The following is a 13,315-nucleotide window of genomic DNA, read 5'->3' as shown; positions in this document are numbered from 1 at the left end:
GTGAACAGTGGATCATTAGCACCCATTGTACTGCGTCCCTGGTGCGTGTCGTTATGCAAGAAACCTGAGGTGACTGAATCATATCTAGCTCTATGTCAGCATCCCCTTTCCACTATAAATGCATTTCAGTTGTGATAAAACTGGAAATAATGTTGCTGTAGTGCTGTGCTATACAGTCTCTGAAACCTGTTTGTAATTCCTCTGTTTCTGCAGAGGAAACCTGAGGATCCCCCCATCGATCTGGTTGAGGGATCGTCTGAGCTCCGCACGCCTAAGCACACGAAGCCTTTCTCCGTTGGAGCCTCCGCTAAACCTCCCCCCTCCTCCTCGTCCCCAGGGGGCTGCGCCTCTCGTCTTTCGCCCTGTTGTCGCTCACCCGCCCCGCGGTCCCATCTCAAGAGTACGCCCTGCACGCCCTGCCCTGAACCCAGCCCGGCTGTGGCCGCCCCTTGTTCCCCTTCACTCAGCCCCCACACCACCCCCCACCACCTGCCAAAACCCGCCGAGTCCCAGGACAAGAGGGGTGAGGGCCAGCCGCCACAGGACTACCCTCAGTCGCTGGAGCCTGGTAAGTGGAAAATGGCAGCATTCATGTCTGTTATTTCAATAGGACGTTTATTCAGTGTACTTACAGAAACAAACATGCATTGTATGGGTTTACCTGTAGATGGGTGCTATTGTGAACATAAGTGGCAGGGGTGTAGTAATAATATGAAAAGTGGGAGGAGGACTCATACCTTGTAATCTTGGCTCATTAATATTAATTAGGTCTCATAATGTTTGCACAACTTGTTTACTTAAAGGCAGATGCTGGAAAGTTAGCTAGTAAGAACCAATGAGGCTCATTCTCGTGTGTTACACAGCAACCAATGAGTTTTTTTCTCGCGTGTCAAGCAAGTACGGTTGAGCCTCTGTTTATGTTTGCTGATATCATTGGTATCATAATATACTATTGGCTGATTTAAGCCAATTATAATAGACAAATGATCAAGAGACCCCCCTTTATTTCTAATTGCCATAGCTATAAGAAATAGCTTTTCCAAGGTACAAGTTATATTTTCCAAAATAAAGAAATCACACAGAAATAATAATCCAGTCTGAAAAAAAGGGGTAAACGGAATAAAGCATAGAAAAAAAGCCAAAGTCGTGTTTTTTCAAATTCACTTCCTATCCCAATGCCCTCATATTTGAGTCAGAAAAAAACACAGCAACTAGAGGAAAGAGACTGGAACATTTCATTTCATTCTCAAGGTTAGGGTCTTGCCATTGCGCCTGGCTCCACAAACCCCTGGGGGAGAGAGAGTGAAGGAGAGAAGGATAAAAAGAAGAGAAGAGATGGAAGTAGAAAAAATAGACCGTGACCACAGGGACGATCAAGAGAAGAGAGATATTTCGCCGCAGATAAGATACACAGAGCCTTTGAAGGACTTGTTACCCTTTGATTACTGGAGACAATCTGCCTGTTAATATGAATGGAAGTATAAGCGCTGACTTTTCACTTTGTGTTTGTGTCTTTGCACCATTGTATCCATTTCTGACACATTGGTATGTGCAAGAAAGCATAGACTCCATGGAGAGCAGCTAGCCGTACAGGGTAGGTATGAGTGAGATAGACAGAAAACAGTAGGGAGGTCAGTGAGACAGCAGACAGGGTCTCTCTTATCCTTCAGAGGTCCTTGAGTGCTGGCTGGCGGAGGGATACGCATTCATCTGGCGGATGGATACCATCAATAACACAGCGCTGAGGTGACAGGGCTGGCTGTGCAATCACACCCAGACACCATGCTGTCATCAATATACCCGGCTATGCTGCAGATCTCATATAGAGACACACACACACACACACACACTCTCACTTTTTCATGCACACAGCATTCCCTGCACAATCGTTTTCACTCACGTGGCGGACGAGACGAATACACACTCTCACTTAAAGACTAATTTATACACAAACATTCCTCTGTGCACTCTTTCTTTCTCTCGCACACACTACATCCATAACAACTTGAACATAATTCAATATTCATGGAAAATTCGCTCATGCCTGCGCCATAGCCTTTATGGCGCCGGCTCCATTATGTGTGTGAGTTATACTAGATAAACGCAACGAATGGTACACACTGTCGCTAATGCTTCTGTATACAGCATATATATCACCCCTCTCTGCACTTCAGCGGCAGGGGGCCGTGCCCCTTAACTGACAAGGTCATATTGTGATGTGTATTACAAATGAATGGTAATGGGTTGCTGGTTCGCTGTGCGCTGAAGTGTGTTTCAGGAGCAGTTAAATCTTTATGCTTGTAATAGAGTGACTTCAAACAAGGTTGAGGAGCCCAAACTAACATCAGTGTTTATGGAAACACTCAATCAGTTTTATTCCCATTTTTTCTTGCAGATCTCCCTCCTGGCTACACTTACCCCGCCATCGCCATGGGTTACAAGGGTGGCCCCTCCCCTCAAGAAGTCCAATTGGCTGAGCATGCCGACTTGGAGGCGGAGCAAGCGGAACCTGCAGAACCTGCACCTCAGCCCCACCCCCTTTCTCCGAAAGAGGAGGAGCCTGTTTGCCACACTGGTGTTGGCTCTCCTACTAGAATGTCCCAGGAAGTAGAGGATGTAGCGGAGGAGGGTGAAGTGACGGACAGACAGGTGGATGAAGGACAGGTGGATGCCACTCTCTCACAAACTTCCCTTTGCCCCGTTACTGACTCTACAGTAGCGGACTCCCATTCGGACCGGACAACCATGATCCCCAATAGCCAGACTAGTGAAATGGAGAGTCCAGCAGCAGCTGAAGACAACAAGAAGCAAGATGAGGAGCTACAAGCCCCTATCCAGATTTCCATGATGACCACCCAGGATTCACAGTCTGTGGAACCTACCGAGCACGACCCTGAGAGGGTTGCTGAGGATGAGTGCGCGTCACCCACTGACTCACCCACACCAGCTTTCTCCCCCTGTCCTGTGCCCTCTGCCCTGGGGAATCAGTATCCCGGGAGCTGCATTTGGAGCCTGGAGCTGCTCATCGCAGCAGCACTGTGTGCCACACGAGATGCCCGTATGACGGCCCCTGTACCTGTGTCTGGGAATGCAGTGGCCCCTAATTATGGTATAGAGTTACTGAGTGAACTGGCAGAGCTGGAACGATCCCAACAGCAGAGCAACAACATGGGAGAGAATGGAGGTAAGGACGAACACACACATGTGCCCCCCAATATCCAGGTTACCAGTTGATCAGTTTGGGTTTTTCAGTGGTAGATTCATAAATTCGTTTTCATTGTGTGTGCAAAATGTGAAATTTTCAGGGGAGTCAGCTTTTGCAAAAGATTTTTTATAGGATTTTTGCTAGCAAAATCGAGGTTCATAAATGAGATGAAACCCTAAAAATACCCTATAGAAATTATTTTATAAAAGAACAAAAAGCAAACAATTTCTGTTTGTGAGTGTTGCGAACTCCTAATCAGACACTCGTTAAAAAGACGAGGTGCCGAGGTGCAGTCTAACCAACAATGTTTATTATGGACCAAAAATAATGAATGCACACTAACTCACGTTTCCTAACATTCACACAAAGGAAGACAAAAATAGAGATAAAATAAACATTCAAATTTACCATAGCAAAACCAAGAGAACTTTACAATAAACTTCACTCTTAAAGGAAGGTGTCGACAAAATACGCATTAGATCAACAACGCAACAAAAAGAACACATGAAAAACAGCTTTGCATGTTTAATGAAAAACAATTAAATATGTAACATTTCCAGCACCAACAGGTTTACAAAAGGTAGTTAAAAAGCCAGAGAAATGGCCGTTCTGTTCTTTCTTATCACAATAGAAAGCACGCCCAATCACACACAATTTAATTCCTCATCAGTGATTTGCATGAGTGGTCTTGTAGCGCTGTGATACAGGCGGCAGGGGAAGACCACGACAGAGGCTTTCATTTTTTCCCTCTCCCCACAGAAAAGAGGTGCAAAAAATAGGGTTTTCAGCTCAGCCAGATCTCCAGGCTTTGTGTGAAGGAAAGATAACAAAGCCCCCCCCACACCGCCATCCCGACAATACGGTGCAGAGACACACCGAAATACACACAAACACTAACTCTCAGCTGACCGTCCAGCTTTCCACTTTCATAGGAACCCACACACACTAGCTCACTCAACTGTGCACTAGCTCGCACTCCTGCCTTCTTTTCCTGCCTACAGATCAAATGCTCCCCCGTCTTTTGGGGTTCAGCACTTCCTGTGGGAGAGACTAAGACGGAGCGGTGAGGAGGGGGCCGTGTTTTTAAAGGGCTTTAGCCTGTCTTAAAAGGCAGCTCTAATGATAGCTAGTTCCCCCCGGGTCCGCCGGATTGGACTGTGTCCACTCACTCATCCTGAGGGACGGCTCCCCTGCCCCTGCTCCTCAAACCTGTTTGATCACTTTTATAAGCCTCATTTTAGATGGAAAAAAGCCTCTGCGCTTTCCCACAGCTCTTCGAGTCCCACAGTGCGAAGTTGATGAAATAGTAAAAACAGCTGATCTTTTTCCTCTCAGGACGCCGCCGTTTTTGTCGGCTAATTAGGCCCCATTGTTGTGAGCGCTGTTTTAAAGGCTTGTTGCTTTTCCAGGGACCGTTTAGGGTCTCCCTGCCAAAGGATGTTTTTATTTACGCCAGCATCCTCTAGCAGCTGAGAAATCCCCAACTCTCACACCGCTCAGGAAAAAAATTCTAACCGCATTTGGCGCTGTGCATCGTTTTAGCTGTGTGTATGTGTGTGTGTGTGTGCGTTTTCTGCCCGTATTAAAACAGGAATGTAATCTGCTGTGTAATTCTTGTCTAAGCAAGCTGCACTAAAGGGACTAATAAGAGAATATGATAAAGCTCTTTGCAGTGGGGAAGAAGTCATCAATAAACACGCCCGCCTCTGAATTATTAAAGAACTGGAGGTGAGGCGGCCGCTCGGGCTGTCAGGACCCAGTCTCTCGCCAGCTAAAGATTTCATATGCGATTGGGTTTACTCTTCAGTGATTTACCGATTTGATTTCAAGCATCCTTATCTATGGCAGACGTCTCAGGTGCTCCGCTAACATTCCTTGCGGTGTTATGGGCATTGTGATGTACGGACAAATAACGTGTGATAAAATTATATAGATTTTGAGAGGTTCTTTGAAGTATTGTTGGTAGTTGTTATTGATTGGTTAGTGATATCACAGCGTTACCGCTCTTCCCCAGATGTCTAGGCTAAATGTTCTCAGAGAGCATTATCTGTCTTTTCTCCTATACCCTCTCTCATTTTCATTTCTTTTTTGGGCCTCAGCTTTTCCATCCCTCTCATACGTCTTGCTTTCATTTCATCACTCTATCCATGTGCTGTTCCATGGCTCTGGTCCCCACCGGTTTCATTACGGCAGGGCGATGGGCATCGATTTCAAAAAGACCACCACAGGGCTAAAAGTGGCACAATGATTTCAGCCAGGTGGGAAACCAAAGACCCTCCCAGACCCCCATAATCCAGTCTTCCTCATCTTGTATTTCATTCTTTTTTCCTTTCTGTTCACTTGTCTCTCTCACTTTGCGTTTCAGCTGAGAGATTTCCTTCATGCAGCTATAATTCTTTTAAAGCCTGTACAACGTGTCATTCACATTTCTCCCTCCTCTCCCTCCCTTTTGAGGCAAATCTCACAGAATGTGTCAAGAACATGTCCATGTCATATTTCACCCCAAACAAAAATAGAAATGTATTATTTTATATATGTTATATATTTGTACATTAACATTTTCCATGATGATTAAGAACATTTTCCAATCCAATTCTCATTACTGTAATGCTTAAATTTATTATTTTTTATAAATTAAGTATCTAAAGTAGTAATTTAGTATACAGTGAAGATTTAGAAAATTATGGGAAATTCAAAGTATTTGCATTTTATTAGCAAATTAAGCCTATTTTTAGAACCATTAAGATTTTTTTCAATATATTTTGACATGACAAACATTTTCTGCCCCAGTCCTAATTATTGTAATGCTAAGAATTGCATTATTTTATTATTACTAGAAATTGTATAGCATTTATTCAGTATGTAAAGTATTAAATCCATATAAATTAAAGAAATACTACCATGATGATTACAGTATTTTTTTAACACCATTTATAATGAGAATCAACATTGGGAATAATGGGGGGAAACATAAAATGTGACACTGAGAATCTTTGGGGAACATTTGCTTAATTGTCATGAAAAAAAATCTTTCTTTGTAAACGTACTAGAAGAATCCCTTTGACTTTGTGTTATGAGAACCTCATGTTAAAAGAAATTCAAAAAATAAAATAAAAAAAATTGCAAGATCTCAAGACGCCTGACCTAATGGATTTATTTTTTAATATAAAAAGCTATTTTTTATTTTGTGGTAAATGTGATATGAAATGTACAGTTTTCACCACCCTCTTCTCCTGTCCTCTCGTTTGGTTTTGATCTCCTGCTCTCTGCCCTCTGCGCGCAGGTCTGCTCGTGCACCGTGCTTTTCCCCTCGGAGGAGAAAATTGGATTCTTTCCATGTTAGTAATGAGGGGATGTTTGCGAATAAATAGATAGCTCAATAAACACTTTACTTCTTATTGCCTCTCTCCCCTCCCTCTTTCCCCCCTTGTTCAGTCTCTCTCCTCGCCGATCTCATACTGTGCCCCTGCCTTGCAGTGACGCAACAGAATAGCGAGCTGTGGATGCCCGCTAACACAGACACAGACGCTCACACATACACACTCATGCAGTCTTCGCAGTATCCCCAGGCCAGCTTTGGCTGTCATGAATATTCAAGCCTCATTGGCTGAGTGGAGACTGAGCATGTGGCCTGCCCTAATGACAGTGATAAATGTTGAGAATTCGCCCTTCTTCATCTCTCTCTCTCCCCCTCTCTCTCTCTTTCTCTCTGTAACATGGCTCCTGGCATCTAAGCCTCATGTACAGAGATAAGCTCTCTGGTTAATAGCTATCATCATTGCTCATTCAGCCTCTGAAAGCACAAAGTGCTGTCAGGAAACAGCGGCGTGCTTAGAGGCGGCTTTGTACCGTTTGAGGCTTTCCTCTTTCTCGCTCTCTCTCTCTTCCACTCTCTTTTTATTTTTGCTCCTTCACAGGTTTTTTTTTTTTCAGCTTGCATCTACTGGGACAGACTGGATGTCTGTTTTGCTAGGTCACTTTTGAATATACATGGAGAGACACAGGCCTCAGTTTACACATGGCATTAACATCTGTCTCAAGTGATTCCCACTAAATACACATGTAAACAGGGTTCATAACATTTGAAAAGGGTCAGAAAACGTGTGACCACATCTTGATGCATCTAAGACAACGATGAAGACTAATCGATTAAAGGGATAGATCAGCCAAAAAATGAACATTCTGTCATCATTTACTCACCCTCATGACATTTCTTCTTCTGTGGAACACAAAGGAAGGTTGTTTTTTTTTTGTTTTTTCGTCCAGTGGTTCGGTTACCAACATTCTTCAAAATATCTTTTGTGTTCTGCAAAAGAAAGAAAGTCATACAAGTTTGGAATTATTCATTTTTGTGTGAACTATACCTTTAATAATTGTGCTTTGGGTTTTGAACTTTGCCTTCAAATTAACTTCAAATTTGATCTTAATCTCTTTTAATACATCTGAACCAGCTAATCAAGGTCTTCAGGATTATTAGAAACTTCCAGGCAGGCTTGTTTGAGCAAGACTTTCCAGGAAGTTGGCCTTCCAAGCACAGGATTGGACTCCCCTGCCCTAGGCAGATGTCTTTCTGTATCTTCCTCATATCTGTCATTGTGATAGAAGATGAGATAATGTGATGTCTCCTTTAATCTCTTTATTTCTTCTCATTTTGTGCAGAAGACGACATGTTGACCTTTGACCTTCAAAGTTTGGCAACCCTAGCTGCCGCCCGGGCTTTGGAGCTGGCCCCGCCCCTTCCAGCAGACTCAACCCCACCCCTCCGCAGAATCCTCAATCTGCGCAGGAAGTGCAGGTGGACGCCACGGCCTGAACCGGTACATGTGACTCATGTTCATTAATTTACATTTGCTTGTTTGTACATTGTTTAGACTATAGTCAGCAGTTGCACTCCTGTAATAAATTAAACGAAAACTTCACTAAATAATAAAAATGTGTTATTGAATGAAAATCTTTCCCTCAACTGTAGCTCTCAAATCTTATTAGTGCTTTTGCATATTCTAATTTGTTGCATTAAACACATGATGCCTAATCTCGTAACGCTTGCAGTCAGGGCTGCATGATTAATTGAAATAAAACTGGCTGTGTGCAATTATCAGATCGCAAAGATTGAATTAAATATTATGCGCTGCACGTTTCAGAGCGATGTGCGGCACTGTGTTGCGGCGTTTTCAGTGTCTCAGAATGACTCTGTTCACAGTAAATGCTGCTCCACATGAACTCTAACATTCCAAGTACTATGAATGCAACATTCACCATCTTCCCAAACTTGCAATTAAAGCATTAGCAAAAGAGCAAAAGAGAAGCTTTAAGGGCTCCCTGCGATTTTCTGCCACAATTAAAGCTTGAATGATAATTATTATTATTTTATAGTCATAATGCTATATAATAGCAACATTTTTGGCAAAACTTGTGCAGCTCTGCACATAAGCACAGCAAACCTGGAGCTTTAAAAAAAAATCACATTTTAAATCGCAATTACAATTAGATTATTTCCCCAAATTGTTCAGCTCTACTTGCAATTCAAATAAGATTTAATAACTACAAAAAAATACTTTTAGTTATTAATGACTGAAATTTCAGTTCGTTTCTCACACAAATCTTTTGTATGGTTCCAGAAACCCTGAAATATAGTGCATGAGTCAAATGGACCAATTTTATAATATTTTGTGGTGCTTTTTAGTTCTTTTTGGCGTGTCATCACTATATTGTTTCACTCTATGGAAAAGAGCATTGTGAACGTTATTCACAATATCTCCATTCGCATTCTATGGAAGAAAAACGGTCATACAGAACGTTGAAAGGCATTTTGACTGTAAACTCACTGAAGATTATTTCATTGTGTAGGTGTGTCCTGTTAAGGGTACCATGGAAACGCTCGACCGGGAGGAGCTAGCGATGCGTGTGCGGCTGGCAGAACTGCAGCGGCGCTACAAGGAAAAACAGAGGGAGCTTGCCAAGCTACAGAGAAAACATGACCACCAGTGAGTGAACCACAGACCACTTTCACAAATACACACCCTCCACATATAAATGCACTCCGCACACCTTTCAAAACCCATTTACACACATGCACGGAGAGATCGAACTCTCTTCGATCCCCCAGCACACGCTCAGTCTCTCTCCAGCTCTTTCTCTGTCCCCTCGCAACGCTCTGCTGAGACCACCCAGTGTGTGCTGAGCCCTCTTTGCATAAGCCTGAGCTGTGCTTAAGTCTTTCCTCTAGTCCACTCTCACAATTAGGATGGCTTAGTGTTTCGTTTCATTCAACATCATTAGTGTGAATTAGAGTGATTGACAGGCTGTGTGTGTGTGTGCGTGTTTGTGTGTTTACAGGAAAGAAGAGACCTCACGCAGTCCAGCTCGCCGAGGACCCGGAAGGCCACGCAAGCGCAAGTCCACATCGGCACCCCCTATCCCCACAGACGCCCCTAAAAAAGTCAAGTGAGTGTTTCCCTTACAACTTGTTTCTTCATGCTTGGTGTTTCCATGTATTTGTGAGGGACACATTTCTGAATTGCAAAGACTTTCCTTGCTAGAAGAAAGGATCATAAATGGGCCAGCTTATGTTTGAATTAAATTTACTAGTACTTCAAACTATGCTGTTATGTTTTTAACCAGTCGGACTTGCGATTTTCCAGCGGCAGATGATAAAATGGGTTAAAAAAATACCCTTAGACTTAGACCACCCTACATTTTTTCTTTTTCGGTAATTCATTGTGTTCATCACAACATGGAAGAAAAGATCTGTCGCTAATCCCAACATAGGCTAACAATCTAGTTATAATTAGCTATATTTAATTGCTATACAAGTTGTATAAGTTGTATGTGTGTGTTTAGAATCATATAATTCTGCAGAGCAGCAAATATTGTGCGATTCTTCTACAGCTCTTTTATATTAATAAGGAAAATGCTCTTTCACAGTTTCCAGAGCGAGAGAGATGAGATTAAATTAGAGCTTTACAGCGACCAGTATTAAGCCTAGCTCAGGAAACAATTCCTTACCTGCAGCCGAACGCTTCACATGCATTAATAACAGTCTAGATAGGAGATGTTTTGAAAGATTATGTTAGTGAACTCATTTTGTACGTGCGTGTGCAATCCGACTCTTTTGAGTGTGTGTATGTAAATAAGTCTAGAAGGCTCCTATCAGTTCATACAAGGCAGACTAAGTGCTTAATCAGTGCAAAGAGCCGTCATTAATCATATTTACAACTTCCATTGATTATCTACAAGTGTTGCAACACCCTTCTAACCCATGACGCGTCGGCGATATTAATTTGATAAAGCGCGGAGACCAATTGCCTGCGCAAAGTCAGGGCTTTAAGTTATCACTCTGATGGATGAGCGTTCTCTCCTGAGATACACCTCTGTTTATGCCGGGCCTTAGACGTTTTGATAAACTCGGTCAAATCAAGTTTACCCTACCTGATTAACAAAACTCCCATTTTATTACTAGCCTGGTTGATTAGCAGCATGCTAATGAAAAGCAGGAGCTACAGCTTAATTACACATGCTATACCCAGCGCACATTTATCCGTGTCGTTAATAAAGCTCCCCTGCCAAATAAAACAAATGACAACTTCCCGCCACTAAAATCTATCCGAGTCGTAAAAATAGTTTTTTTTTTTAGAGTCCCTTTAGAGAATGGCAGAGAAAAGTCAAGGTTTGACTTTCTCATCATGGTTTATGTCAGTTTGATGGCAGACGGCATGAATTGTTGGGGAATTGAATGGTAACATTCATTGTTGTGTTTGTCAGCATTATTGGATTTGAGGTTGTGTGTTGAAATATGTGGGCTTTTTTTCAGTCTTTCACTCCCCTCATGCATTTGTGTACTAAAACGTGTACCATCCTTCGGCATCTGGCCGAATCTGTTTGAGGTCAAAGGGTCATTTGACAAGGTTAAGGGTGTTGATGGTGCATCATGGGAGCATGAATTGGAGACAGATTTTAGCTAACAGCTAACCCTGTGTCCAAATATGCTTAGTTTCCTTTGATGGACACTTTACCATCCCATGAGGCCATGGGAGTAGGCCTTTTTTGACTTGCTTTCCAGGAAAAATATCCTTAAAAAAAAAACATAAACAAAATGCTACAGATGCAACACTAGAGTTTTAGAGTTCTAATGCAGTAAGACAAAATACACTTGTATTAAGTCTTAATGTCTTATGCAGTGTTGCTTCTCAGGTAAATTTATCTTCTAGGATTTTGTTTGATATTTAATTCAAATTAGACAACAATAATAATATTTTGCTAAATTATAAATTACAGAACATACTTTAATAGTCAGTTTGGATGTTGTTCATCAAATGCGGTACTTGGACAATACGTTAATTTGCACAGAGCTTAATTCTGGTCATTTCAGTTTACACTACCGTTTAAATGTTTGAGGTAAGTACAATATTTTCTTTTTTTAAATAAATAGTTTTATTCAGCCAGGAGTCATTAAATTGATCAAAAGTGACAGTAAAGACATTTGTAACGTTACAAAAGGTTTCTGTTTCAAATAAATGCTGTTCTTTTGAACTTTATGTTCATCAAAGACTCCTGAAAAAATTGCATCACAGTTTCCACAAAAATGTTAAGCAGCACAACTGTTTTTGTCAATGTTGATAATACATTTATTGAACTCAAAATCAGCTTATTCTGAAGGACCATGTGACACTGAAGACTGGAGTAATGGATGCTGATAATTCAGCTGTCATCAGAGGAATAAATCAGATTTTTAAATAGAAGTTATGGTTGCACTTTATTTTACAGTATGTGCACTCAAGTGTACTTACAGTGTACTTACCTAAGAAAGTACTGGTTAATATAAGGTAACTACATGGGTTAAGGTTAGGTTAAGGGATAGGTTCAGGGTTAGTACCTAGTTATTACACAGTTATTGTAATTACTATAATAAGTACATAGTATGTACATGGGGAACAGGACTGTAAAATAAAGTGCTATCGAAGTTATTTTAAATTACAATATTTAACAGTATTACTGTTTTTACTGTATTGATCAAATAAATGCAGCCTTGGTGAACATCAGAGATTTATTGCAAAAACTTTAAAAAAATCTCACAGACCCCAAATGCTTGAACAGTAGTGTACGTTAGCCACAAAATATATTCGGACACTTAAAAATGTGTAAATGTTATTGCTTGAGATAACACAATGCCAAAAGAAGGTGATATTTATTTTAACGAGGAGAAAAATAGCATGTGTGCACTTTTTAAGCAAGTTTGTTGGGTTTAAATGTACAAAACGTACAGTTCAAAATGAAAACAGAACCTATTTGGCCATTTTGTGGTTGTCAGACGGTTTCCTGCATATGATAAAACAGCACAGTGCTCTTATGCTGGGATTTATGCCGATATATATTCACTTGCCAGAATGATTGAGGGTTTCAATGGTAAATAATAGCAACATTCAGCATCTTTTTTCAGAGAGAGAATGCTAGAATTTGATTATTGGACTGTGAAGGGGACCATGGCAGGAACACATACACACACACACACACGACCGTTTTCTCCTGCTCTTTTCTGCTGTCTTCTCCTCTCTCTCTCTCTCTCTCTCTCTCTCTCTCAGCTTGATGATTGTGTCTTGCTAATCAATGCCCTTCCCTGAATAGCATTACTGTGTAATCCTGACCTCTCTGAGGGGAAGGGGTTTGTAATTAGAGGACTGTGAATTCTCCTACCAGCATACTCGCTCAAGCACACACACTCTCTCAACAGCAGGAATGTGACATGGAGTTGACACAAGGACTAGAGGGGCCTTTCGGGGTCAGGAGGTCAGAAGGTCGCCTTTGGGTGGCGACAGGCAGCGGAGAGTAGGGAGGGGGGCTGTCAGCTCTGCTCTTTAATAGACGCCCATGCCACAGTCCTCATCAAACTGAAGCAACCGCACACCAAACCCTGCCTCGGACCAGGTGTCGGGTTACTAATCAGGTTTCCACGGTTACCTGGTCTCCCGGGCCTTGGGGGTTTTGGAGACTCTGTGGCATTTAAATGCAGAAGAAGCGAATCAGAGATGCACACGGCCAGAGAAAGTACCACTCTGCTGCAGACCGAAGCTTTATTCTCTGTTCTGACAAAAACGGGGCCTTTATTAAGGCTCT

At 41.9% G+C, this 13,315-nt stretch overlaps 1 protein-coding gene across 6 annotated transcripts in view; it reads left to right on the top strand.

The window, feature by feature from the left end:
* bahcc1b (BAH domain and coiled-coil containing 1b) overlaps window positions 1–13,315 on the top strand; it is a 101,467-nt gene that overhangs the window by 71,710 nt on the left and 16,442 nt on the right. For all 6 annotated transcript variants that reach the window (XM_082152305.1, XM_082152306.1, XM_082152308.1 and 3 more), the window contains 5 exons: window positions 214–568; window positions 2,396–3,184; window positions 7,865–8,022; window positions 9,053–9,189; window positions 9,542–9,649. In XM_082152305.1, coding sequence (XP_082008431.1) covers window positions 214–568; window positions 2,396–3,184; window positions 7,865–8,022; window positions 9,053–9,189; window positions 9,542–9,649 — 1,547 coding nt within the window. The remainder of the gene's footprint in view (window positions 1–213; window positions 569–2,395; window positions 3,185–7,864; window positions 8,023–9,052; window positions 9,190–9,541; window positions 9,650–13,315) is intronic.

Source organism: Leuciscus leuciscus (genome assembly GCF_965113295.1).
Source record: "Leuciscus leuciscus genome assembly, chromosome: 21".
Lineage (NCBI taxonomy): Eukaryota > Metazoa > Chordata > Actinopteri > Cypriniformes > Leuciscidae > Leuciscus > Leuciscus leuciscus.
This window is presented reverse-complemented; position numbering and strand designations above follow the sequence as displayed.